The sequence below is a fragment of the Rhipicephalus sanguineus genome, chromosome 2 (genome assembly GCF_013339695.2).
Source record: "Rhipicephalus sanguineus isolate Rsan-2018 chromosome 2, BIME_Rsan_1.4, whole genome shotgun sequence".
Taxonomy (NCBI): domain Eukaryota; kingdom Metazoa; phylum Arthropoda; class Arachnida; order Ixodida; family Ixodidae; genus Rhipicephalus; species Rhipicephalus sanguineus.
Window position 1 is genome coordinate 6,152,606 of NC_051177.1, and position 27,070 is coordinate 6,179,675.

The window sequence follows — 27,070 nt, forward strand, 5'->3', positions numbered from 1 at the left end:
CAGCAGCATGCGCGTTGCTATGGAGACGACTGCCCGGCTTTTCGCAGCGCCCTCGAAGAAGGCGCCGATGAAACTGCAAGTCAACTGATAAGAACCCGAACATTATCTGGCCGCGCGTGGATTGCGGTTTTCCATGCGTTGGGGGAAGAGTGTCAGCACCGGAGTATATTCTTACACCGTGAACCCAACACACTGGCGAAGGACGGCGTGGAAAACACTGTAGTGGAAAGCGTTCGCTCCACGAAAGGCGTCGAGCAGACACGTCCTCGAATGATTGAAACGTCGCTCGCACGATTAGTAACAGCGCTTTGCTGACAAAGGATAGAGGCATATTTTAATGTACCGACAACTTGAGATCGCTCAGTTTTACAAGAGCACATCGCGAGCCGGCGCGACCTCCCGCGTACAGTGTTATGGGATTCATGCACAACAAGAAACACTGACCAATGCTATATACAAGCAAAACAGGGTGAGCTTCAACTGAATATGTCAGACGATAACATTTAACTAACCTACGTAGCTAAAGAAAGCCTCGCGAAGCTGATAATATGCATACGCTGTGGGCTAGCATTGAAAGCGCGAGTCGCCACGTATTTTCACGAAAACTTCGCGCCTCGCAAGAACGAATCAGATTTCTCGTGTCACGGAGGGCCCGGTTTGTTCACTGATGCAGGGAACATGCCAAGTCGTAGTGTTCCTTCCTTGCCAACGCGTTAACACTGAGGTTAGCACAGCCGAACAAGGGAGCGACTGCGTAGTGCTGCCATTTTGTCGTCTACTAACCCTCCTCGAGTGGACGCTCCTGAATTCCGCTTGGCGGCGCGACAGTCTATGGGCATTGCGAATACAAATTGAAGGCGCTTGGTCGTCGGAACAGTAATCTGGCTGATCCGATAAAGCATCTAATTTCAAATCAGCTAATAAAAACAAGAATTGACAGCATAATTTACAATGTTCGTATACACTTCTCTCAGCGCAAGAGCAGAATACTCGGACGAAATAGGTTCGCCAACGGTATCGCGGTGGCCCAGCGTGTTCGTCTCGACACGTGCGCGCCGCGTATCTAACGTGGTTTTCGAGCCGGAGGCAGAGAAGTGCCTTCTACTTTGCTGTTCACATGGAAACAAGAGAGAAGAATCTTCCAAGTCAAAATGACCGATTTCCTGCTTCGCGAGGCTTCACTGACAGTGACGTCAGGGCCTCTCCTGAGTTTTACGCGATAGCGTTAGAGAGCTCGTTTCGCAGAAATTCCGCCGTCGGTACCGGCGTCGCTTGTGAGCGAAAAACCTTCCGTGATCAAAAAATCGGAAAAGGTGGAAATAAAATAACAATAAAAATGTTCGGTCCCATTCAGAATCGAAACTGGGTCGTTTGCGCGGCAAGCAGGTGTCGTACCACAAGGCCACGACGTTACTTGCAATTGCTTCGAGAAAAAAAACACTACAAAAATGCCATGTAGTGGAAGGAGTCTCCTTAACGCGTTTTGTTCGGCAGGTGCCGTCCCGACGAAAATGAGCCCATTCGGCGATTTGTAGGCGCATTGGCGAGGCCATCAAACAACGCTTTTTGCGCAATGCCATGCTTCGAAAAAAAAAGGCCGGGATAGTGCACCCATCGCCGCTAAAAACAAACACACGCAAATTTGCCAGCAGCTCAATAAATAGACAACTATGTCCATCTAGCGGAAAACATATCAAGCAAACAGCCAACATTAGATAATGTGCTGCCATCTGTGAGGCATTGTGAGAAACATGTCTCTACTACAGCAGCTAGAGCCTATATGGTTCCGCCGTTCTAGCAGAGGGAAGTGCTTTAGATCGAAAACCTGTACCATTACTATACATATATAATAATAATATCTGAGGTTTAACGTCCCAAAACCACCATATGATTATGAGAGACGCCGTAGTGGAGGGCTCCGGAAATTTCGACCACCTGGGGCTTTTTAACGTGCACCTAAACTAAGTACACGGGCCTCAAACATTTTCGCCTCCATCGAAAATGCATATACATATATCGCGCGCGCGCGCGTGTGTGTCTGTGCGCATGTACGAGTGTGTGTGTGTGTGTGTGTGTATGTAACACACATTAATAAGTATGCACTTCGTGGCTGAAGTGTGCACAAAGGGCCGGATTTCGCGATCGCGTTTTCTTCTCTCTTGAGTGGACACGGCGGCATCGCCGTGACAATGTCGCCTGACGTACCGCTGTTCATGCAGGTCCTCTGCGCGTGCCTACGCTTCATAACTTGGAGGCGCTGCGGAATCTTTTCAAGCTGGATGTAACGAGCTTCGCTGCGATGCCGGCCTGCCGAAACCTTTCCGGGTGGGCGGTGATCCCTTCCAGTTTGCTGAGGGAATCTGTACTCGGCAGCATCGACAGATGGACGATCATTTCGGCCAGCCACCCGGGAGCACGATGACGTCACCACGCATGCTCAGAAGGGTTCCCCTGCATGCTTCAAATGCGGGACCAGCGCCTACTGTCGCCTACCTGCTTCAGTGGACGCGGCGGCATCGCCGTGACAATGTCGCCTGACGTACCGCTGTTCATGCAGGTTCATGACCGAAGGAATGGCTTCCATAGCGATTTTCTTGGTCTTGTGGTGCCGTGTCCACAAGTTGTAGTCGACTGTGTATGTGACTGTTTTTCGATTGTGGGCCTGTTGTTGAGTCTTTCTGGCGATGTCGAGCAGAATCCAGGACCTATAACGGACGCTGTATGCAAGGAAATGCTCCAGAATCAAAAGGAAATTTTGTCTAAGCTTACCGTGGTACAAGAAAAGCAGGATTCGTTTGAAACTAGGATTCTGGAGACGCCAAATCGGCTTCTCCTCATTGAGACTAAGGTGCAAAGCCTAGATGAGACTCGCAACAGGCTCGCAACTCTTGAAACAATTGTGGCTTAATGTTGTAACAAATCATCTAGTCTTTCTAATCATGTGGACGATTTAGATAATTGTTCAAGAAGGAATAACCTTATCATAAGGGGAGTAGCAGAAGATGAGAACGAAAAAGAAGAAAGCCTATTAAACAAAGTAAAAGATGAAATCTTTGGTTTACCGAAAAATGTGAACGTAACGTCTATCGAGAGGATTCATAGGTTAAGTAAAAAAATTTCTGGTAAAACTCGCCCTGTCATCCTTAGGTTAACAAACTTCAGGGATAAAATGAAAGTCTTGCAAAATTGCTCAAGACTCAAGGATACGGATTACAGCATCGGCGAGGATTTTTCTAAGAGAGTACAGGGAATAAGGGAAAAAACTTCGGGACTCAGCAAGCGAAGAAAGGAAGGCAGGAAAAGCTCGTTTTTGATAAGTTGAGGGTAAACAATACTGCTGGAATGAAGCGCGCGATGAAAGATGCAAGCTTGGAAATGACGCTGTAACACGTGATAGGTGACGGGCGCGGCGACAGAAAGATAATTTTAAAATAATCAACTTAAACGCCAGAAGCCTTCGTTATTGATCATGAACCTGATATTATTGTAATCACGGAATCATGGTTGCACAAAGATATATCTCAGTGAAATCGCTCCTCCAGGCTACACATTGGTTCGGAGGGATCGCGATGGAAGAGGGGGAGGGTTAGCTCTCTTAGTCAAGGAAAACATCATTTTTTGCTCTTTCGACTTACCAGATGATATTCAGGCCGTCTGGATTAAAACAAAACTAAATAATCTCACAGTATACATAGGCGGGGTATACAGACCTCCAAGCTCTTCTGTAGATTATATTTTGGAACTAAGAAGATTCATGGAAAGACACTTGAAAGAAAAAGACAATATCCTGTTATTAGGTGATTTTAAATTCGTATGTGGCCGTTGACACACATGATGCTTCTTATGAGTTATTTCTCGACTTAACATTTTCTTACAATTTATGTCAGGTTGTTAATGAGTTCACTAGAGTATGTGCAACACGGTCCTCTGTACTCGAACTAATATTAATATCCAACACTTTGACTCCTTATGTGAATGGTTGCCTTGTTGAAGAAGGTCTATCAGACCACAAAATGGTTATTCTGCCCATGAGCATGTCATCTTGCGCCTTGCAGCAGAAATCGGGCATCACTTATCTGAACTTCGAAGCTGCCGATGATGTTAGTGTTTTGGATTTCCTAGAAAGGTCGTTTGACAATTTCACATCTATTTATAAATCAAATGGTAGCTCTGACTCTCTGTGGGAATATTTTAACAACATAACAATGGAATGTATTAAGCGATTTATCCCTAAGAGTTTTAAAAAGTCCAAAAGAAAGAACCCTTGGATCACGAGTGACATTATTCATCTGAAACGGAGGATTAAAAGGATGAGAAAAGCTCGTTCTCGTTATCCTAGTGCCCAGAACAACACTACAATTCATAACTTAACGCTTGATCTAAATCGTCTTGTCAAGGAATCTATGGAGAGATTTTAGGGGCGAAGCTCCTTAAGGCGGCACTCGTTCGTCCCTCGTAGTTGTAGTCATAGTCGTAGTGCGTAACCAGTCTTACGCTTTGACCTCCAAGGTGGTGCCGATGGGAGATTTTTCCTGTGCGTTGTTGAACAATAAAAAATTCGCAGCGGTAGCTAAAAGCCGACTTCTTCTGTCTCTCATTCCCATTAGCAGCCATTCTTTACCTCCAAGTATAGTGCCTGGTGAGATTTCTCCTGTGCGTGATTAAACAATAAAAAATTTGTTCAAAACGCCGTTGATTGATGAAATAAACCAACGAAAGACGCCAGATGTTTTGTAAAAGCAAAACGGAAGAACGCCAGATGTTTCTAAAGCAAAACGAAAAGACGCCAGCTGCTTAACGAAAGACGCCAGGTGTTTTCTAAAGCAATGGTTTTCTAAACAATGAAAATTCACAGCGTACATGTAAAATTAAAGTGAGCTGCAAGTCGTCATAACTCATCGAACCTTTAGTATAAACGCGCCCGATCTCACGTCGGTGATGATGTACTGGGCAGAATTCACGGAAGATTCACGGTTTACCGATGAACCTCCGCAGCTTCGCCCACTCATCATCATTCACTCCGTGGATATGCTGTGATTTTTTTTTTTCAATGTTACTTTGAAAAACTTTCTTTACGAAGCACCTAGCAAATTCTAGAGATATGTAAACCCGCCAGAGAAACAGAATAAACCCGTCGATGGAAAAATTGCCCTTGAACGTACCGAAAACTTTAATTCCTTTTTTCTTCTGTTTTCACCGAAGATGATGGTGCACTTCCGCCCTTTTCTGACACTTCCGGTTGCCCTTCGGTATCTGACCCGCTAATCAACGAGGAAGGAGTGTTAAACCTTCTACACATTAACATTAAGAAATCCCCTGGTCCCGACAGAATTCCAAATGAATTCTGATACAGATATGCTCAATGGGTCGCAAAGTATCTCACTAAAATCTTTCAATCTTCAATTAACCAGGGATCATTTCCTTTAGCCTGGAAACAAGCTAAAATAATTCCAGTTCATAAAAGTGGGAACGCTTCAGAAGTGGGTAACTACAGGCCCATCTCTCTTACGAGTACCTGCTCCAAGCTGCTTGAGCATATAATGTGCAAACATCTCTCGAATTATTTAGACAACCACAATTTATTATCTCCGGTGCAACATGGTTTCCATAAAACTTCCTCTCGGGCTAGTTGGTGTTGTATCCCAGACATCATATTTTTTAGCGCAAACAGGACGTACGTGAGGTGCGCAATAGGCGTGGTGTATGCCATACCACTATCATGTGGAAAGACCTACATAGGTCAGACCGGGAGGTGCATCAACGATCGTGCGCGGGAACATGAGCTGTCCTTGAAAAATGGTAGTAATGCGCATTTACCGGTTCATTGCGCAGCCTGCACGTGTGCACCGCGGCTAAGCGAGATCAAGATTCTGGGTAGGGGTGGTGATACCTTGGGAAGGGAGTTGCTGGAAGCTTTCCATATTAGGAGCAAGGGCACAGAGTGTATTAGTGATACGTCTATACATTTGTACGGCAACGAGTTCAGATTATTCATGTCGATGTTTGATTAGCTATGCTACGACTGCGCGCATGCGCTTTAGGTGATCTGTCTTTTCCGTGGTTTTTTCTAAATAAAACCAGTTGATGTTTAGCGCTTGCCCTGTGCACTGTCTTCTTCTCTTCTTAGCCAGTTCGTTCTTTTTCTTCCTGTTTGCGCTAAAAAATATGATGTCTGGGAACATGGTTTCCGTAGAGGCTTATCTACAGTAAGGCAGCTTGTTACAGTTCACGATCTTGCGCAGGCAATAAACCGCCGGGAACAGATTGATTTAATCTTCTTAGACTTTGCCAAAGCCTTTGGTAAGGTCTCGCATCCCAAACTCTTATTAAAAGTAAATGAAATATTCAGAAATTCAAATATTACTCGATGGTTCACATCATAACTGCATTCTCGTACGCAATACGTAGAAATAAATAAAATTAAATCCACGTCCAGACGAGTTCGATCCGGCGTGCCTCAAGGCAGTGTTTTGGGGCCTCTTCTACTTCTTATTTTTATAAATGACCTGCCCTTAGATATAACCGTCCCACTAAGATTGTTTGCAGATGACTGTGTGATATATAACAAGATCACATCCCTAAGAGACCAGTTAGACCTGAACAGCAATTTACAAAAAATTTTACTTTGGTGTAATGAATGACAGATGTCTTTAAACCCCGTAAAATCAGTTTGCATGAGTATAACAAGAAAGAAGGTACCTTTGGAATATAATTACAGTATTGGTCCGCATGAACTAAAAAGGGTGCTAGAAGATAAATACTTAGGACTAATATTTACTTCAGACTTGAGGTGGAACACTCATATAGACGTCACCTGTAGAAAGGCAAATAAAACTCTGTGGGGCCTGAGGCGAAGATTACATGGCGTAACACCCGAGGTGAAAAGTCTGGTGTACAAAATGTTAGTACGACCAATTATCGAATATGCTAAGATAGTATGAGACCCCCACACCGCTTCAAATCGATATAAACTAGACAGAGTTCGAAGAATGGCTTCCAGATTCATATTTAATAAATATCAACGCGTACACTCTGCTTCCGAACTTTGTAATCGTGCAAATCTTCCCGCCTTAGATCTTAGAACTAAGTATGACTGTTTAAAATTTCTATTCCTCATTATTCGTAACCAAGTTAAAATTAATTTATTAGATTTCTTTGTAATTTCTCCAGATTCGCGCTTTAGACACAGACACAACTTGCAAATACAGCCCCCAGTCACCCGAAATGACACATTTAAATACAGCTTCTTTCCAAGGGCAGTTAAAGAATGGAATGAACTACCAGGTGCAGTCGTCATGTCTTCCTCCATCAGTCCTTTTACTGCAACTTTAGAGTCATTTATTTTCTCTGTTACAAAATGTGTCGTAGTAATTATATTTATTTTTTTTTATTATTGTGTGCACGATGTCGACGTATTTTGCCACTCTCTTTGTCAATTCTTATTTTTTTTCTTCTCAATGCGCACAACGTAATGGTACATGCCTGTGTTCACTTGATATCTTCGCTTTGTAATGTATTTCCTGGTCATTTTAGGGGCGAAGCTCCTTAAGGCGGCACCCGTTCGTCCCTCGTAGTCATCGTAGTAGTCCGTAACAAGTCTTACGCTTTGACCTCCAAGGTGGTGCCGGTGGGAGATTTCTCCTGTGCGTTGTTGAACAATAAAAAATTCGCAGCGTGCGCGTTAACTAAAAGCCGAATTCTTCTGTCTCTCATTCCCCATTAGCAGCCATTGGCATGTTCCAGTAGGAAACGTTAGTAGAAGTAGAAGTGTAAGTGTTAGCTAAAAGCCGACTTCTTCTGTCTCTCATTCCCATTAGCAGCCATTGTTTACCTCCAAGGTAGTGCCTGGTGAGATTTCTCCTGTGCGTGATTAAACAATAAAAATTTTGTTCAAAACGCCGTTGATTGATGAAATAAACCAACGAAAGACGCCAGATATTTTGTAAAAGCAGAACGAAAGAACGCCAGATGTTTTTCTTAAAGTGTAGTAGTAGTAGTTGTATGTAGCCACCTCGCCCGATCGTCAACGGGCGAGGTGGACCGGCAACGGCGCGAGGACCCTGCCGTACGAGAGTTAAATCACACTAAAAGACATACTTTGCGGGCGATACACTCTAGTGAGCTTTCAACTTTTCGTCTTAATGTACATGATAAAGAAATTATTTCTACGAAAAACGCAAGGCACACCTTGAGCAATATATTTGGTTTTGGGACGCTAAATGGAATCATGAGGCGATGCGAAGCCGGAGCACTTGCACGATCGCGTTCCGTTGGCTTTCGTTGGGCATGCTACCGACCTCGCGTCGTGGAACGCGCGTCCTGTCTTCCCTCTAGCCTTGCCTTTAATTCGCACAGGGCGAGCGGGGAATGCGGTCGCTCTTGGCGCTCTTTCGCTCGGGAGCGGACTTCTTCCTTGCATTTCACCGATCACAAGTGATAATGAAGGGACCACGTAAACCAACAGTACAATAAAAGTTTGATGTTTAATATATACACGATGTTTCACACTCTTTATATTATGTACTGGGCGCATTTCACGGAAGAGTTTCACGGTTTACAGATGATTCCCTCCGTAGCTTCGCCCCACACATCATCATTCACCCCGTGGATATGCTGTGATTTTTTTTATTTTGCTCGAATTGCAGCACAACATTGTATGTTCTCTTGCAAAATTGTATTTGTTCCCACTCCTGTAAAAACCCCCTCTTGGGGTTGACAGTATTAATAAACAAACAAACAAACAAACTTAAGGGTCCCCCAATTTTTTCTTTCTCCATGCTGTAGCGCCTTTATAAATGTCGCCAGGAGGAAAATAAGGGTCTAGGAGCGCTAGATGAGTGCTTAGGGGGCGGGGAGGGGGGTTCGTATATATTGACTCAAGCCATGTGTTTGACGACAAATACACGTGCCGGGAACTAAAGTCATTATTTCCTTAAAAAGCGCGAGTAAGACCAACAAACGCGACCAGCGACTCTAAGAATTTCCAAGCGACTTAGCCAAAAAATCACACCATCTCCCGTTAAAGGGGACCTTGAGGCGATGCGAAGCAGCGTTTCGGCATGTCGAGTCCACGTTCAGAGGGGGGTGGAGAGGCGAAAGGGTCAGTGGAGAGGGGCCAAGGGGGAAAGGGGGAGTGGAGGGGTGAAGTAGTGAGGGGATAGGGGAAAGGGGGAGAGGTGGAGAGGAGAGGGTAAGTGTGAGGGGGAAAGGGGCGAGTGAGTGTGGAGAGGGGGAGGAAAGGGTTTGCGCATGCGCAGTAAGGGTCGTCACGCCGCACACCACCACCACCACCGGTTTGAAGTGCGCTATAAGATGCTTCGCATCTAAAAGAAGCCCAAATCCGCTTATAATAAGCGGAACTGGCAACTCTGGGCCAAGCCCTTAAACTTTAAATGGCTTCCTCGATGGGTTCACCAGTGAAAGCATGAAGAATTAGAGGCTCAGACATACCTTGACACGGTGGGTATGTCACCGTGCTCAGCTGCCAGCAGGTACTTCTTTTCGAGTGGTGTCAGCTTTCTGCTGGCGATGCCATGCTTCATTGAGCGCACCTTGGACGTGAAGTGAAACATGGACGACGTGTTCTCGTCCTCGCTGCGTATGGACAGCTCGGACTCCTTGCGCCTGCAGACCGGCAGATGGCGTTATGGTTCACCATTCTTTTCTGAATGCGGCCGAAAGCCATCTTAAGATCGCGTGGACGGTACGAATTTTAATGACGAAACACCCACAACGAGTCATTTGAATAATATCAAGACATAAGCAGTGCATATTGAACAAAGGCCACTAGTGATGCGAAGACTGAGGAAGCTGCCTTCCTCCTCACTTTCCTTTCACACCCCTCGCTATACTATACTATACAAGGATAGGGCAAGTACGAGCAAGCGTTTTCTATAATTTGTTGGTTGTTGATCGATTATAGATTAACTATTGATTGGCTTGCGCTTGGCCACCACTAGGCATCGATGGCTACGCCATGAGCTGCTTGGCACATATCCGCTTTCAGTGGCGCATACGCGTGGAGTTTTGCGTGCGGCGTTCACCGCATGCAAAACGAAAAGATTAAAGGGACTGTTTACAGTCCTTCGCCGCTTTTCTGTTTTGTACCGCAATCGAAAGCATACGGCCTGAAGTGTCCAACCCTGCAGCGGTTTCTCTGGAACGTGAGGAGAAATTTTTAAAACAAAATTTTTCGATCTGCGTTCTGTCTTCTTCCATTGGCGCAAAACATGCCCACAACACTGGTTGGTGGACGCGATGACGATTGTAGTGCCGGTAAAAATTAAAACCGAAAGGACATGTGATTTCTGTAGGATTACATTATTTTGGCTGAACACTAATCTAATTAATGTAACAGTCGTTTTCAGCACGCTAGCGGTTAAATGAAGCCTTACTATACGATTACAGAACACTTCTTTTGGTGCAATCGCAGTCTATGCGTTTATTTTAGCACTGCTGCTGCAACCCAAGCCAAGTTGACTCATCAAAATGAGACCATAAATGCACGCCTTCACAGCGCAGCACATGTGAGACATCCAAACAGCAATACAGCGGCACGGTACGACCAGCGCGGAGGGCCGCATGTAGCATAGCGCATGAGTTGAAGCAGACGAAATCGAAGGCGGCGCCGCAACCAGCTCCACCGGGCCCCTTTTTAGACGCGTGAGGAAAAAAGGGCAAAAATTACTCTCTGGCGCACCTGAAAGCTGCCTCAAGTGCGTAAAATACAATTTCAAGTTATACATGTTTGTTTTTAAGCAAAATGCATCTACCTGCGAGGATTTCTTGTCCAACCAGTAGATTAAACCACATCGCCATTGGGTGACGCTAGCGGTCATTCTTTCACGATTTTCAACATCAAATTAAAACTAGAATTCCTTTTTTATGGGACAAAAGCTGCTACCGATGTGACGAACGATCTTCTCATTTTCACCACAATCCGAAAAATTTTTCGAGCGGTAGACAGTCCCTTTAAATGGCTCCGCTGTTAATACGGTAAATGGTGGCAATTTTCACTTACGTCAAGTGTCGCACACTACGGTAGCTACTGACCATTCATTGCCCAAAAGCAGACCATATACATTTTTGTTTTATCTGTGTGGAACTCTCCGTGGTGCTCTTGCGGCTATGGTGCTGATGCGAAGGTGACACTAACGAGCGGAGACAAGAAGCGCGTCGGTAGTTTCAGCTCAACGGATGCTTTCGGTGCACTTACAGGCGAATGTTGCGCAGTGAGTGCTTGTTAGAGATGCGCCAGCTGGAAGGCCTTCCCGCATTCTCGGCTCAAGCTACGAACTCTGCCTCTCGGGTTCCTGAAGCGCTGCGTGGCATATGCACGAGCACAGGCGCGGGTTACCCTGTTATTGGGCAGCGCACAGCTTAGCGTCCCTCTCGACAAACGACGCCGCTTTGAAGGAATGCATATCGAGTTTGTGTGCTTGTTGATGCCATCTTTGCGCGGAATTCACCATATGATATGTACAGAGAACTGTGCTGTCGAAATGCTCAAGTCCTCGAACTTTGCCGTCGAACATTGTCGAAGTTTTTGTAGAAGGTACTCATGCCTACGCGCTTGTCGATACCGGTGCTGCCGTTTCCGTTATAGACGCCAAACTTTGCCGCAAGCTTCGAAAAGTTACCACGCCTCTTGATAAGATGTCCTTACGAACAGCGAATGGAGAACCTGTTCGGCCTACAGCCGCCTGCACTGCCCGACTGATCATCGCGAAGGACCACTACATTGTTGAGTTTATCGTCCTTTCATCGTGCTAGCACGACATCATACTTGGCTAGGATTTTTTATCTCGTCATCATGCTGTTATCAATTGTGCCAGGTCTGAACTTGAACTCTTCCCGTTCTACGACCAGCCCTACAACCACACTCTGCAAGCCGCACACAAACTAGTCGTGAAAGAAGACACTGAAATTCCCCCGACAGCAGCTCTTCTGCTACCCGTGTTCTGCGCCGGCATTTGTGACGAAGCTGCCTTCTTTGAGCCACCAAGCCTCTTGCTCTGTCGAAAACCACTTCTTCTGCCTTATTCGACCCTCTCTATTTCTCAAGGAAACAGTGCGCCACCAATCCCTTCCCGTATCCCATCCAACTGTTTAAAGGTGAATCTCTTGGACGCGTGCAGGTTATTGACAAAGGACACATTTTTATCATGCAGCAAGATTCATCTGGCATCGACCTAGAAGCTATCGGTGCCCTCAACCCTTCTGATGTGCCACAGTCCGACCTATTCAATTCGTCGATCGCAGACGGACTGTCGCCATCTGAACGCTCTGATCTTCTCCAGCTGCTGTACCAGTTCCGGGAATCTTTCGATGTTGCTCAACCTGCCCTGGGACGAACGTCTACCATTCTTCACTACATCGACACAGGCTCGAACGCGCCAGTGCGACAGCGACCATACCTTGTTTCCACCGCCGAACATCAAGTTATTACCGAACAGGTTGATGATATGCTTAAACGCGACGTTATTCGACCTTCACAAAGTCCGTGGGCATCACCTGTGGTGCTAGTTAAAAAGAAGGGTGGTTCGATTCGCTTCTGCGTGGATTACCGGCGCTTAAATAAGGTCACTCGGAGAGACGTGTACCCTTTGCCCAGGATTGACGACGCCCTTGATTGTTTACAAGGTGCCGAGTTTTTTTCATCATTAGATTTGCGTTCAGAGTATTGGCAAGTGCCCTTAGCAAATGCCGATCGTCCAAAGACAGCCTTCGTCACACCTGACGGTTTATATGAATTCAATGTCATGCCCTTCGGCCTCTGCAATGCGCCGGCCACCTTCGAGCGCATCATGGATTCGGTTCTACAGGGTTTGAAATGGAACATATGTCTCTGCTACCTCGAAGATATTGTTGTTTTTGCGCCAGACTTCGCAACACATCTTGTACGCCTGAAACATGTCCTGACGTGTCTGAGGAATGCTCAGCTCCAACTGAATCTCAAGAAATGCCGCTTCGCTGCGCGGGAACTCACGATTCTCGGTCACGTCGTATCCAAGAACGGCATACTTCCAGACCCGGCTAAATTACGTGCTGTCGCCGACTTCCCCAAACCGACGACTGTAAAGCAGTTACGGAGCTTCATAGGATTATGCTCCTACTTTCGCCGGTTTGCGCGCAACTTCGCCTCTATAATTGCGCCTTTGACACAACTTTTAAGCAGCGCCACCGATGTCTCGTCTTGGTCCTCCGAGTGTGATAAAGCGTTCTCTACTCTTCGCCGTCTCCTGATATCACCTCTTATATTGCGCCACTACGACCCTACGGCTGCAACTGAGGTGCACACAGACGCCAGCGGTGTCGGCCTCGGTGCGGTACTCGCGCAACGAAAGTCTGGGTTCCCTGAGTATGTCGTCGCATACGCCAGCAGAACGCTCACCAAGGCTGAATCAAACTACAGCGTTACTGAAAAAGAATGCCTGGCCATAATTTGGGCACTTGTCAAGTTCCGCCCATACCTATATGGCCGCACGTTTGATGTGGTTGCGGACCACCATGCATTATGCTGGTTGTCTTCGCTGAAGGATCCGTCAGGTCGCCTTGCTCGTTGGGCTCTCCGACTTCAAGAGTATGACATCCGCGTCGTATACCGTTCCGGCCGCAAGCACGCAGATGCTGATGCGCTCTCGCGGTCACCACTATCCACTCAAACTGCATCCATATCCTCTATAGACCACACGGTGTCAGATCCTGACGTCGACACCGTCTCCTCTGCCTAGCGTAACGATCCATGGACAGCTTCGCTTCTTGACGTGTTATCTGAGGCACCCACACTTCCAACCACTCGAGCACTGCGGCGCCAGGCTTCACACTTCAGCATTCGAGACGGCCTCTTGTACCGGCGCAACTATTCCCCAGATGGCAGGAAGTGGCTGCTCGTTATTCCCCGAACGCTGCGCTCAACAATCTGCGCGTCCTTTCACTCCGACCCGCAATGTGCTCACGCCGGTGTCTTCAAGACTTATGAGCGCTTACGGCAACGGTATTACTGGCGCGGAATGTTTACCTATGTTCGTCAGTTCATTTGTGGCTGCCACGAGTGTCAGCGACGGAAACAACCACCGCATCCCGCAGCAGGTTCACTACAGCCGCTTCCGTGCCCAGACCGCCCATTCGACCGCGTCGGAATTGACCTTTATGGACCATTGCCATTGACTACGGCAGGTTACCGATGGGCAATCGTTGCTGTGGGCCACCTAACACGGTACGCCGAAACCGCTGCTCTTCCCACGGCCACCGCTCAGGACGTCGCATCTTTCATCCTCAATCGGTTTGTGCTCCGTCATGGCCCTCCTCGCGAACTCCTCAGTGACCGTGGCCGTGTATTTCTCTCCGATGTAATTCAAGCACTTCTCCACCAGTGCCATATTGTACACCGGACGAGTACTGCCTATCATCCTCAGATGAACGGTCTGACTGAGCGGTTTAATCGGACCCTGGGTGACATGCTCGCGACGCATGTTGCATCTGACCAAACAAACTGGGACCTGGTTCTTGCATTTGTGACCTACGCCTATAACACCGCTACGCAAGTCACAACCGGATTTTCCCCATTCTTCCTTCTGTACGGTCGCCAGCCGACGCACACTATCGACACTTTGCTGCCATACGCACCAGATGCATCCGAGTACACGACTGTGTCAGAAGCCGCCCGTCACGCTGAGGAATGCCGCCAACTAGCCAAGCATCTTAGTAGAAGAAACCAACAACGCCAGAAAGAGGCCCGCGATGACGACCACCCTCCTGCCGCAACGTTCGCACCTGGAACACTTGTATGGCTGCATGTACCATCCTGCGCACCTGGTTTGACCCCTACCGCGTAGTCGAGCGCACATCACCTGTCAATTACGCCATTGAACCGCTTACGCAGCTCGGCGACCGTCGTCGGCGTGGACATGATATTGTTCACGTAGATCGCTTGAAGCCGTACTTCGACCCGCTTGTTTCCACCTGTTAGATCGCCAGGATGGCTTCATCTTTCTCGACGGGGGCAATTATAATGAAGCAACGAACTCAATGACAGGGAGCTCAACGATCATCATCACGAGCGGATGCACCACGAGATCTGCGTTCGAACACCACCATCTTCTTCGCCCTGTGTTCTACCGCCCGGTTCTCAGGCTTGTCCAATAAACCTCATTACAACAGGTATATCTTAACAACTTCAGCTACCGCTAAATCATGATCATGGCCGTTAGTCGTTGGGATAGATTTTTGCCACTAGGCGTCAACGTGGGTGCATCCGCGTCAAACGGTGCTTCAGCTGACAAACACCAGCGCACCTTGGGCTGAAATAAGGCATGTTGTTGGGCTAGTTGGTTAATCGATTTTGAAGACACATTTAACTGCGCGAAGAAGACAACACGTCTGAAAGATTGAACCGGCACACACACTAAGCGCAATGTGTGTGCGCGTCTAACAGCAGCCCACAAGCAGCCCAACAACATGCCTTACTTCAGTACATTTCTTCTACACCCGGCTCTCTTCTGCCTACCAAGAATGTACATCAAGCTTATTGCCCTTTCAACGTGCCAGTCTCTAATCCTGTCGACTGCCTCAAGCCTGTAATGCCTGGACACTTTTTTGTTCTCTGCGCTTCGTGTCCTATTCTTCTAACGTGTTGTCTTCTTAGCGCAGTTTAAACATGTCTTCGACATCGATGGACCAACTGGCCCAACAACATGCCTTACTATGAGCGTGGCGCGGCACGTGGCCTGAATCAGCGCATCTGATCCAAAGGCCGCTCTTGATTTTGTTGGCTATTAGCCAATAGCATTGGCATGCACTGTTCAACGTCAAACAGCGGCTGCTGGCAGCTCTGGAGAGAGTGTGCTCAGGTATCTCTTTGAAAAGGAGGGCGCCTGAGAAAATGGCAACTTTGTGTTTTGCTCCTCAGCTCTCCGTGCCGCACAAGATTGCATGATTTGGCTGAGCTGTTTTAGCAGTGTATGCTTTCGCAGCATGCGTTTACAATCAAAGCCCGAGGGGTGGTTCATGAGTCCTCTGAAGGTGATTGTTCCAGTCGGATCATGTTCATTAGAGAGGGGTAGTAACTGAAAGGAAAAAAAAAGAAACACATGGTTCATCCTTCCGACATATGAATTGGTATAACACGAAATTGAACCCGGTGTCGTCACAGGAGTAGTTGATTGTTTATTGTACAGCGATGTATGAGAGCTTGCACAAGGTGTTTTGAGAGACATGTTTAAACTGCTCGAAGAAGACAACACAATAGAAACATAGAACACGCACACACACGAAGCGCATACACTGCGCTTTGTGTGTGTCCGTGTTCTATGTCTCTAACGTGTTGTCTTCTTCGCGCAGTTTAAACACGTAACATTACACAGTAGCCACACGAGCGAGCTTGGCTATCATAGCGATTCTTCACGAAGGCCCAAGGTCATGACGCGCGCCGTGTCATATCCTTGCCTCTGTAGCGTCGATCGCGCTAAATCTCCGCTCGTTCTTGACCAATTCAAGGCATTTTTGCGCCAATTGCTTATAAACTCCTACGAATGAAGGAAACAAGTGGAATTTTAAGGGCTCGTTTTTTTTGTTAGACACAACGTTAATTAGAACTAACAGACAAGAAAACCAAGGGAAGTATACGGTATGTTATTTGTAGTAATTATTATGTAAATGTGAAGAAAGTAAAGCGGACGAAAACATAACTTGCCGCTGTTAGGAACCGAGCCCGAGACTTTCGAATAACGCGTGCGATATTCACATTTAGACCACATAGATTTACCAGAAATAACATCCCCTATACTTTTCTGTCCGTTAGTTCCAACAGTGAGTTACGCATTCGGTGATTACCTGGAGAAGTGGTTCCCTTCATGAGGCGTCTTTTTTTATCGTCGTTGAGGCTACAACAATTGTTTAAGCACTGAACGAGCATCGAAGGACTTTCGGTAACGACAAAGAAGAAATTAAAGTGAGTGAAATAGAACACGCTCTGAAACATGGATGCCGGGTTTTGCGTCTCCTTTCTCTGGCGCCTTTAGACACCGAAGCGCAGTTTCTCCACAGGCATTATTGCTTTGAGGCAAGGCCTCCGGTTTACTTCCGAGGTTGCAAAACAGAAAGAACTGCAGTTTCTAGACATGTGCCTGTTCTTTGGTGACAGTCATCTTTGCTGGCAATAGTCTGTGAAACCTGTTTCAGATTTCTCGTCCGGTCATTCCCAGGTTTAAAAGAATCGCACTACCATCCTTACGTAGGGCGCTTGAAAAATGCTGCTCCCATGTGATGCACAGTGGTTCTGTAGCGCAGTTCATTAATTGCCTCGCTATGCAAGAAGCTATTGCGGGTGGTAAAAAATAATTAAAAACGCACTTCTATGTCTTCAGGACACGCTGAAGAAAGCAAACGTGCGGCAGTAATCCCTTATATTCATGCAATGGCGCATGGACAACAAATGCGGGAAATGTGTGTGTTGTTTTCTCTGCACCCAATAAATTTGGCAGTACATGTGGAATGGTGCATCAAAATGCAAGAGATGCCTCCAAGTACATTTAACACGGTTTGTAAATTGCGCTACAGAAGTGGTATATAAGATCTTGTGGACGTACGTGCATCGGCCAAACTGGCCGATGTGTGAACATACGCCTCCGGGAACGTCGAAGCTCTTTGGAGGGTACCCCGTATTCACATTTGGCGCAGAACAACCATTTTGTTCTTGGCATCCTCTTCGAACTAGGCGCGAAATTTCTGAAGCGCATCACATTTGCACGAATCCAGATAAGGGTCATCCTTGCCACTACATGACTTTGAATTTAACTGCATAGATAATACACAGACATGTGCCTCAAGAAAGTAGTCCCTTGAATTCGCGGTTTCGACGAAAGGGCGAAACAATTAGTGCGACAGCAACAAATTGCAATGGTATACGAGGTAAGGCAAGCAGCTAACTCGTGTAGCACTACAAAACGCTGCTGTAAGGGGCTGCTCCCGTTCCGTCCAACCGGAATGAGCTGTGCCTACTCCAACCGGCACCTTATCCGTGCTGTCACTTCGTGAGGTCGGCCTCTTAGTCACACTACGGGCTTTCTTCGTCCGAATTTTCCTCGCCACATCTTGTCACAGCTGTGGATTTTATTCTGCTTTGATAATAATAATATATGGGTGTTACGATATGGGTTCGGGGAGCAGGTATAATGCGTGCTGTCAGAGACGCTCCTGAGGGCCGCAAGGAAGAGGAGGCATCTGGCACGGCACACAAACATATATTGTGACATAAACATACACAAACAAACAAATACAAAGTACAGCAAGACAATCAACATGCGGAGCGTTTTTAGAAAAAATCACAGCATATCCACGGTGTGAATGATGATGAGTGGGCGAAGCTGCGGAGGTTCATCGGTAAACCGTGAATCTTCCGTGAATTCTGCCCAGTACCTCATGACCGACGTGAGATCGGGCGCGTTTATACTAAAGGTTCGATGAGAGTTATGACCACTTGCAGCTCACTTTATTTTACATTTACGCTGTGAATTTTCATTGTTTAATCACGCACAGGAGAAATCGCACACACGCAGTACCTTGTAGGTCAAAATCCAGTGCCTATATAGACGGGGTGGTCAGTGAACGGTTGTGCAGCGCGAGCGGTCGGTTTTTTCAATCAAGACGCTGCCGCGACGCTGCCTCGCGACGCTGCCTGCGTCGGCGCCGCTGCGCCGCGAGGCAAGATAGGAGGTGCGTAGGAGAGGAGAAAGAGAGGGAAGCGTAGGAGAGGAGAGGGAGATACATATCACGTACTGTCGCAGCGCATTGTCTTTAGGGAGCCTTCATGTGTGCACGCCCCCTCCGTTTTTAAGACTGGTTACACACTACTACAACGGGGACGAACGGGCGCCGCTATAAGGAGCTTCGCCCCTAAAAAAGTTCAATGAAACGCGGCGCTCACGCTACGGGCCTTGACTTTGGCGGTCATGGCTGCGTTGCGGGTCTTGTATGAGAAGGGCCAGGCGGGATATCGCAGGTTCCTCTGCGTCCGCTGGGCGCCGGGACAGAAGACGTGTCGTTGCGAGGTCCCTCTGGCGTTGACGCTCGGCCAGGTCCCTGCGACAGATGTTGGCCTCCCGAACATGGGCGTCCGACCAGGCCAACGCGTCTTCCCCGCTCCAGCTTCTGGCTCCGTCTGCCTGGCTAACGTGGCCTGTTATCTTTCTTTTTTTTCTCTCGCGCCACGCGGGCACGCGCAGGGAGGTATCTTCAAGAAAGGCGAACCACTCTTATTCCAATGCGCGTGCTTGCGCGTTTGCGACGCCGCTTCGTCGACTTCTCAGCGGCATCAAGGCATCTCATCACATAAGCCCCGATTTGAAGAAGTGTTCTAGGGGAAGACTTTAACGTGGAGTGGATGCCGGTCATACTGTCGACAGCACACACTGGCACACGAGAATAGTCAAACACTGCGCACTTTATCGCATTGTTCCGTGGAAACACTGACACACACAGAAACACTGCACCGTAGGGAGGTAAGCACCCGCCATGGTCATGTTACTCAGGAGTCACTCGATGTTTATACTAAGTTAACATATATGCAAATTGTGCAAAACCAGTTATCTCATCAGAACAGCCTTACCATTTCGTGCTTATGTATGATCAGATGCAGGAGACATGAACTGCGACTCAGGTAGTCGGCCCCACGTCATTTGCTGCAGGGATATAACATATAGAAAAATCATATTCGGTCAGAAGCAAGCTCCAACGGAGAATGCGCGTATTGGAGACCTTGTTTGAGTTTATGTATGTGGCAACACACTGCGCACAAACCGGCGCAGCCTCCACCTCGTCACTATCTAGCCCGACGTGACACGGCTGCATGCTACACCATGCATCCGATAAGGGACAGCGCCACCGCAGCGTCACCGGAGACTTACGTCACCGACGGTGGCTATAAAACCAAGCTGCCAAGCTCTGAAGTGATCCTTGCTTCGCGACCCGACTGAGCGCAGCGTCGGTATGCTCGCCGCGCTGCTGCTACTTCGCTAATAAACAGTAGTTACGTTTATGCTGGGATGCGTCCTTCCGTCGACACAGCATCCCACATCTGGTGACCCGGAAAACGAACGCACCGCACTGCCATGGCCGACCCGGAAGCGCTTGACGCTCTTCGCGAACATGTACAAGGACTTCAACATGAACTGCAGGCCCTGCAGCAACAACATCCCGGCAACGTCTCCGCACCCCTGACCGTACCTGCCGGCTCCGCTGAGGATGTCAGAGCCCCTGCAGAAGGCATCCCGCACGCTACCTCATACGACACCTGGCATGTCGCTGTCAAGCTTCCACCGTTTTGGGGGGACTTGCCCGAGGTCTGGTTCTCCCAGGTCGAGGCCCAGTTCTCCCTGGCGCGCATCACGGAAGACCGGACCCGCTACAATTACGTCGTCGCCCACCTGGACGCACGTTACGCCAGCGAGGTCCGGGATATCCTGGCCAACCCACCCACGGCTAACCTCTATGAAAACCTGAAGACTGCACTCATCCGCCGCCTGTCGCTCTCGAAAGAACAGAAGGTACGCCAAATTCAGTCCGCAGAGCTTGCCGAGCGCAAACCTTCGCAGCTACTGCGCCACATGCATGCGCTCGCGGGCAACATGCAAGTCCAGGATTCCTTCCTGCGAGCGCTTTGGCTCCAACGACTCCCGCCGCACGTCCAGGCAATTCTGCAGGCTCAGGTTAGGCTACCTCTCGACGAACTTGCGGATATTGCTGATCGCGTCGTCGAGGTCTCCTTGCCGCAGCTGTCGCCCACCATCCAGGCTGTCGCCGCACCCCTGAACACCGCGGAGCTTGCACGCCGTATCGACGACATCGATCGACAGCTGACCTCCATTCAACAACGCCTGGGTGAACGTCTTCCGATACACCAGCCCCGCCACTCGCCAAACCGCGACCTTAACACCACTTCGTCGCGTCAATCCGATAATGGCCCGTGTTACTACCACCGAAGTTTCGGGGACAGAGCCTGGCAATGTCGACCACCGTGTTCCGCTGGGCATGCGGAAAACGCCAACGGCAGCTTGTAGAGACGGCCGCAAGCTGCCAACCCGGAGGCCGTCGCATCTTCGTCACCGACCAAATCACGAAGCAGCCGTTCCTTGTCGACAACGGTTCCGACATTTGCTGCTACCCGCGATCCCATCTTCAAGGTCCCCGTCCGCCTACGTCTTTTGAGCTCAGTGCGGCAAACCGCTCCACAATCAAGACGTACGGCTCGCTCCGCCTGCACATCCAGCTCAGAAACTTAAGCCGTGACCTTTGCTGGAATTTTGTCATCGCCGACGTCGCCGAGCCAGTCATCGGCTCAGACTTTCTGGCCCACTACAACCTCCTTCCGGACTGCCGCAACGACCTCCTCATCGACGCGACAACGGGACATTCCACACCAGGCCAGCGAACGACCGCTCAACAGCCAAGCATCAAGGTACTAAGTGTTGACATTCATTCGCCGTACCACGCCATCCTTGCCGAATTTCCCGGATTGACGCACCCCAACGGGCTGTCACGCAAAGTGCAGCACACCACGCTGCACAACATCCGGACTACTTCAGGCCCCCCGGTTTTCTGCCGCGCCCGTCGCCTTGCCTCGGACCGCATGCGCATAGCCAAAGCAGAGTTTGAGGCCATGCTCCGCGAAGGAATAGCCCGCCGCTCTGACAGTCCATGGGCCTCGCCACTCCACCTTGTTCCGAAGAAGACCGAAGGCTGGCGGCCCTGTGGGGACTACTGTGCCCTCAACGCGCGCACCATCCCGGACAGGTACCCCGTCCACCACATACAGGACTTCGCCCATCGCATTTATGGCTGCCACGTGTTCTCCGTGCTAGACTTGGTGAAGGCGTACACACAGATACCCGTCAATCCGGATGACGTCCCGAAAACGGCAATCATCACTCCTTTTGGCTTGTTCGAGTTTCCCTTCATGAGCTTCGGCCTAAGGAACGCTGAACAAACCTTTCAGCGCTTCATCGACGAAGTCGTCCGCGGCCTCGACTTCTGCTGCGTTTACCTTGGCGACATACTGGTATTTTCCCGCGACGCCGAAGAGCACTGAAGGCACCTTCGTCTGCTGTTCCAACGCCTCGATGACCACGGTCTACTCGTCAATATCCAAAAAAGCACGCTAGGCGCTTCCGTCGTCTGCTTCCCCGGCCACGAAGTTTCATCCGAGGGAACTCGGCCCTTGCCCCAACGCATGTCGGACCTGCAAAGTTACCCTCAACCCACCACTGCTAAAGACCTTCGCCGTTTCCTTGGCATGCTTAACTTCTACAGGCGTTTCTTGCCACACGCAGCCGACTACCAGGCTTCTCTCCATGATGCTTTGGCTGGCCTGCGAGGAAACCAACCCGTCATGTGGACACCGACGTTAGCGAAAGCTTTCGAAGATTGCAAAGCCGCCCTCTGCACCGCCACGCTTCTCACCCATCCCGTGCCAGACGCTCCCTTGGGACTCTTCACGGACGCATCTAGCTTCGCCATTGGCGCCGCGCTCATTCAACGAGTGGACAACACCTGGCATCCCTTGGCGTTCTTCTCCAAGAAGCTCGAAGCTCGGAGAACGACCCCTTCAACCGCCAGTTCCACTGACGATACCACGACCACCGCCCCGACAAGTTTGCCAGCCTACTACAGAGAACTTCTGGCGATATACGAAGCAGTGCAACACTTTCGCCATAACCTCGAAGCACAGAACTGCACCATCTATACCGACCACAAGCCTCTTAACCTACGCCTTCTCACAACGTCGCGACAAACTCCCGCCTGTACAGCAGAACCAGCTCTCGTTCATTGCACAGTTCACCACCGACATCCAACATGTCAGCGGGAAAGACAACGTGGTCGCCGACGCGCTTTCACGTGTAGCAGCCATCAGCTCTGTGCGGATAACAGCGGACGTCCTCGCCGAGGCTCAGGCTACGGACGCCGAACTGCAGGAACTTCTCAAGGGTAGGTCCTAATTTCAGCTTCAACAAGTCCCCATCCGAGGGCCGACAACCACAATCTGTTGCGACATGTCGACAGGACGAAGCAGGCCCTATGTGCCTCTGTCCCATCGCCGTGGTCTTTTCAACCAGCTCCACAACCTCAGCCATCCCGGCATACGCGCCTCGACACGCCTCGTGGCTGACCGCCACGTCTGGCCCTCCATGCAGCGGGATTGTCGCACCTGGGCGCGCTCCTGCATTCAATGCCAACGCGCTAAAGTCACCAGGCGCGTCACGTCACCCCTCGGAACATTCCCTCGGCCCTCTGGTCGGTTTGAGCACGTCCACCTCGACATCATAGGAAGTTTCCCCGGCTGGACCCTATCGCTACTGCCTCACCGCCATCGATCGGTATACTCGATGGCCCGAGGCATGGCCCCTCGAGGGAATCACCGCGGAAGACGTCGCCTCGGCCTTCTTCACCGGCTGGGTTGCTCGTTTCGGCTCCCCCCGCCGCGTAACCACCGACCAAGGACGACAGTTCGAGTCGCACCTTTTAAGGCTCCTCGGGATCACCATCGGTTTCGAACGCTTGAGGACCACCAGTTACCACCCCTGCGCCAACGGAATGATCGAGCGTTTCCACCGACAGTTCAAAGCAGCCATTATGTGCCACCAGGTCTCAACCAGGCTCGAGGCAATCCCAGCCGTCATCCTCGGTCTTCGCGCCACCTTCAAACCGGACATCCACGCTACACCAGCAGAGCTCGTCTACGGGGAACCACTCCGTCTTCCAGGGGAATTTCTCGCTGCACTGCCATCCAGCACTACGACGTCAGATCCCACCGACTTTGTCGCCCGGCTCTGACGCACCATCGCCGCCTTACGCCCGTCACCTGCAGCCCACCACTGCAAGGCTACACCTTTCGTCTTCAAGGAGCTAGCATCGTGCACGCACGCTTTCCTCCACGACGACACCATCCGCAACTTTTCCAGCCACCCTACAGTGGATCCTACCTGGTCGTCCATCGCGACGACAAAAACTTCACTCTGCGCCTGAACGGGAACGACGTCCGCGTCTCGATTGACCAGCTCAAGCCCGCATATACCGCTGCGAACGATCCGGGCAGCGCCACTCCACCCACAGGCGGCTGTGGATAGATATCCACAGCCGCCGACATCGCAGCCCGTTCCGGTCACGACACGTTCTCGACGTCTGGTACGCCTCCCAGATTTCTACAGACCCTGAGGGCTCTGCACTCTGCGGGGGGGGGGGGGGGGGTGATGTGGCAACACACTGCGCACAAACCGGCGCAGCCTCCACCTCGTCACTATCTAGGCCGGCGTGACACGGCTGCATGCTACACCACGCCTCCAATAAGGGACAGCGCCACCGCAGCGTCACTGCAGACTTACGTCACCGACGGTGGCTATAAAACCAAGCTGCCAAGCTCTGAAGTGATCCTTGCTTCGCGATCCGACTGAGCGCAGCGTCGGTGTGCTCGCCGCGCTGCTGCTACTTCGCTAATAAAGTGTTGTTACGTTTATGCTGGGATGCGTCCTTCCATCGACACGGCATCCCACATGTATTATAGGGGCTGGTGGTCTTTTCTAATATGAAATGACGACCATACAAAAATAGTTGAATTTTTTTGATTGCCCATGCTGCTGCTGGCCATTTACGCTCTACAGTGGAGTATGCTACTTCTCGTGGCAACAGCTTTCGACTGGCGTATATTACCGGATGCAATATTGCGTCATGTTTTTGGAGGAGCACAACTCCTAGACATTGCTCTGATGCGTCCGTTCTCAGGGCGAACTCAAGTGTCAAATCAGGAGCCTAATATACTGGTTCCTTAATCAATTTACAGAACTAGGCAAATGACTTAGCAGTGTAGTTGTTTCTGGAGAAACTGTTCACGCAACGCGCAAGTGAGGACAGCCTGAGTATAGCCTTTCAGATTTTCAGCACCTGGGATTAAAGATCCCAGAATTGGCACGCTTGCCTTATACCTAACGAACTTACGGTGAGCGGATTCCCACCACAAGGGCCGATCCTGGAACGCCAGTGCCTTCAGGTAGCATCGACCATGAGCACTTCCTTGGCGGCCATTTGCGTTCCAGTCGCTTTGTGAAAAGCACGTCTCCTTGCATCTTCTGCGTTTCCATGCATTCTCTGTTTCTTCGCCCCTATCAGAGATGTAGGGCTGAGCCGTTTCATTTCTGCATTTCAAAGTTCCCGTGCTGGCGTTGTGTGCTTTCCTTGTGTTCGGAACGGTATTCTTACGCTGTAGCTTCAGCTCCGCAAATAAAGAGTCGGATATTAGAGTACTACCTATACAGCCAATCTGGAAACATCTGGTGCCATGCACCTCATTGAAAACGCAGCCATCATTTTGGCACACCGTTTCCCCTGCTTCTTCATGGTGCCATTCCCTGATACTACTCGGAGCGATCTTACCTACTTTGCTTGAGGTGGAGTGTGTTTCTTTCGATCCCGCAAGATTATCAGCACTTCTATCCAAATTATTTGGTAGCACGTGGACTACCTCAGATTCTTGCTGACTCTCAAACCCTTGGTCGCAACTATGTTTTGTTGACATAACCACGCCATGTGGTGCGTTAGAGCAACTGGCGTCTGTTTTGCTTGCGCTTTTAAAACGGGAAATCTCACCGTTATATAATGCGATATCTTCATCATATGCGTTGTGAATGTCACTCACATGAGACATTTTATGATTTATACTGGTGCGGACCACTCCTCGGTTGTATTTCAGTTCAGGTACTTCCTTTCGAGCAGGAATGCTGGCAAAAAGCTGTTCGTGCTCACTAATGAGCATCTTAGTACAAATGAAAGCCTTGTATTTTCCCTCATGCTGGGATTGGACGCGGGCGTGTACTAATTGAGCGTGCTCCACGTGATCATCGCACTGTACACCGCGCCCTTATACTAGACATCCGCTTTTAGCCGCGGAACTCCTGCCTAGCATCAAACTGCTAGCGTGTACGTCTTCCGTGTACGCAGTTCTTGTTGAAAAGTGGGGAGCTCTCCCTCTGCCATACGCATTTCAGTAGGGCAAACCTGGTGTTCTCGCTCGAGCCTCCGTATAGCAGCTTCCACCTCTTCGCGTTGAGCAATAAGTGCCTTGCATTGCAATTCATTTGCTTGTGCTCTTACTACACGTCTTCTTTCTGCTTATGTTTCTGCCCATGCCTTAAGCTGCGTACCTTGCAAGCCAAGCTGGTCGCCTGCGTCTATCAGCTCTAGTATGTCCATCTTCCGTGTAGCTCTCAGCTAAGGTGGCGTTGGTCAGAGACGCTCGTGAGGGCCGCAAGGAAGAGGAGGCATCTGGCACGGCACACAAACATATATTCTGACATAAACATAGACAAACAAACAAATTCAAAGTACAGCAAGACAACACGCGGAGCGTCTTTAGAAAAAGTTCAATGAAACGCCGCGCTCACGCTACGGGCCTTGACTTGGCGGTCATGACTGCGTTGCGGGTCTTGTATGAGAAGGGCTAGGCGGGATATCGCAGGTTCCTCTGCCTCCGCTGGGCAGAAGACGTGTCGTTGCGAGGTCCCTCGGGCGTTTACGCTCGACCAGGTCCCTCCGACAGATGTTGGCCTCCCGAACGTGGATGTCCGGCCAACGCGTCTTTCCCGCTACAGCTTCTGGCCCCGTCTGCCTGGCCAACGTGGCTGGTTATTTTTCTTTTTTAAATGCGGAGCATTTCTTAGTCGCACCTGCGGCGTCGGCGGCGCCGTCCACACCCTCACTGCCCATGCTCGGCTCGTCTCGTGCCGGCAGCAAGCCTCTCCTCTCCCTCGAACGCGGGCGGTGTGTATATAAGCGGCGGAGCGCGCGTTCGGAATTCAGTGAAGGGCGTCTTTGCTTTCGCTTGACTTGACGCTTTGCTTGACTCGAGTAGACGCGATGGAAGCAACAGTACCTTCAATCAGCGTCCCACCACTCGTTGAAGGCAACGTTACCCCACCCTCACCGTCGTCGGCGTCAGCAACAGCAAGCAACGCAGAAGACAAGGCTGCGAAGAGACGAGCACACGACACTGAACGCAAGTGTTTGAAGCGAGCTGCAGACCCGGAAC

The 27,070-nt window shown here is 49.7% G+C and overlaps 1 protein-coding gene across 1 annotated transcript in view; it reads right to left on the bottom strand.

Annotated features, from left to right (window-relative positions):
- The window catches only part of LOC119382366 (transient-receptor-potential-like protein), a 604,781-nt gene that overhangs the window by 556,725 nt on the left and 20,986 nt on the right, over positions 1 to 27,070 (bottom strand). Inside the window, exon 2 of the mRNA XM_049412186.1 lies at positions 9,451 to 9,624. Coding sequence (XP_049268143.1) covers positions 9,451 to 9,624 — 174 coding nt within the window. The remainder of the gene's footprint in view (positions 1 to 9,450; positions 9,625 to 27,070) is intronic.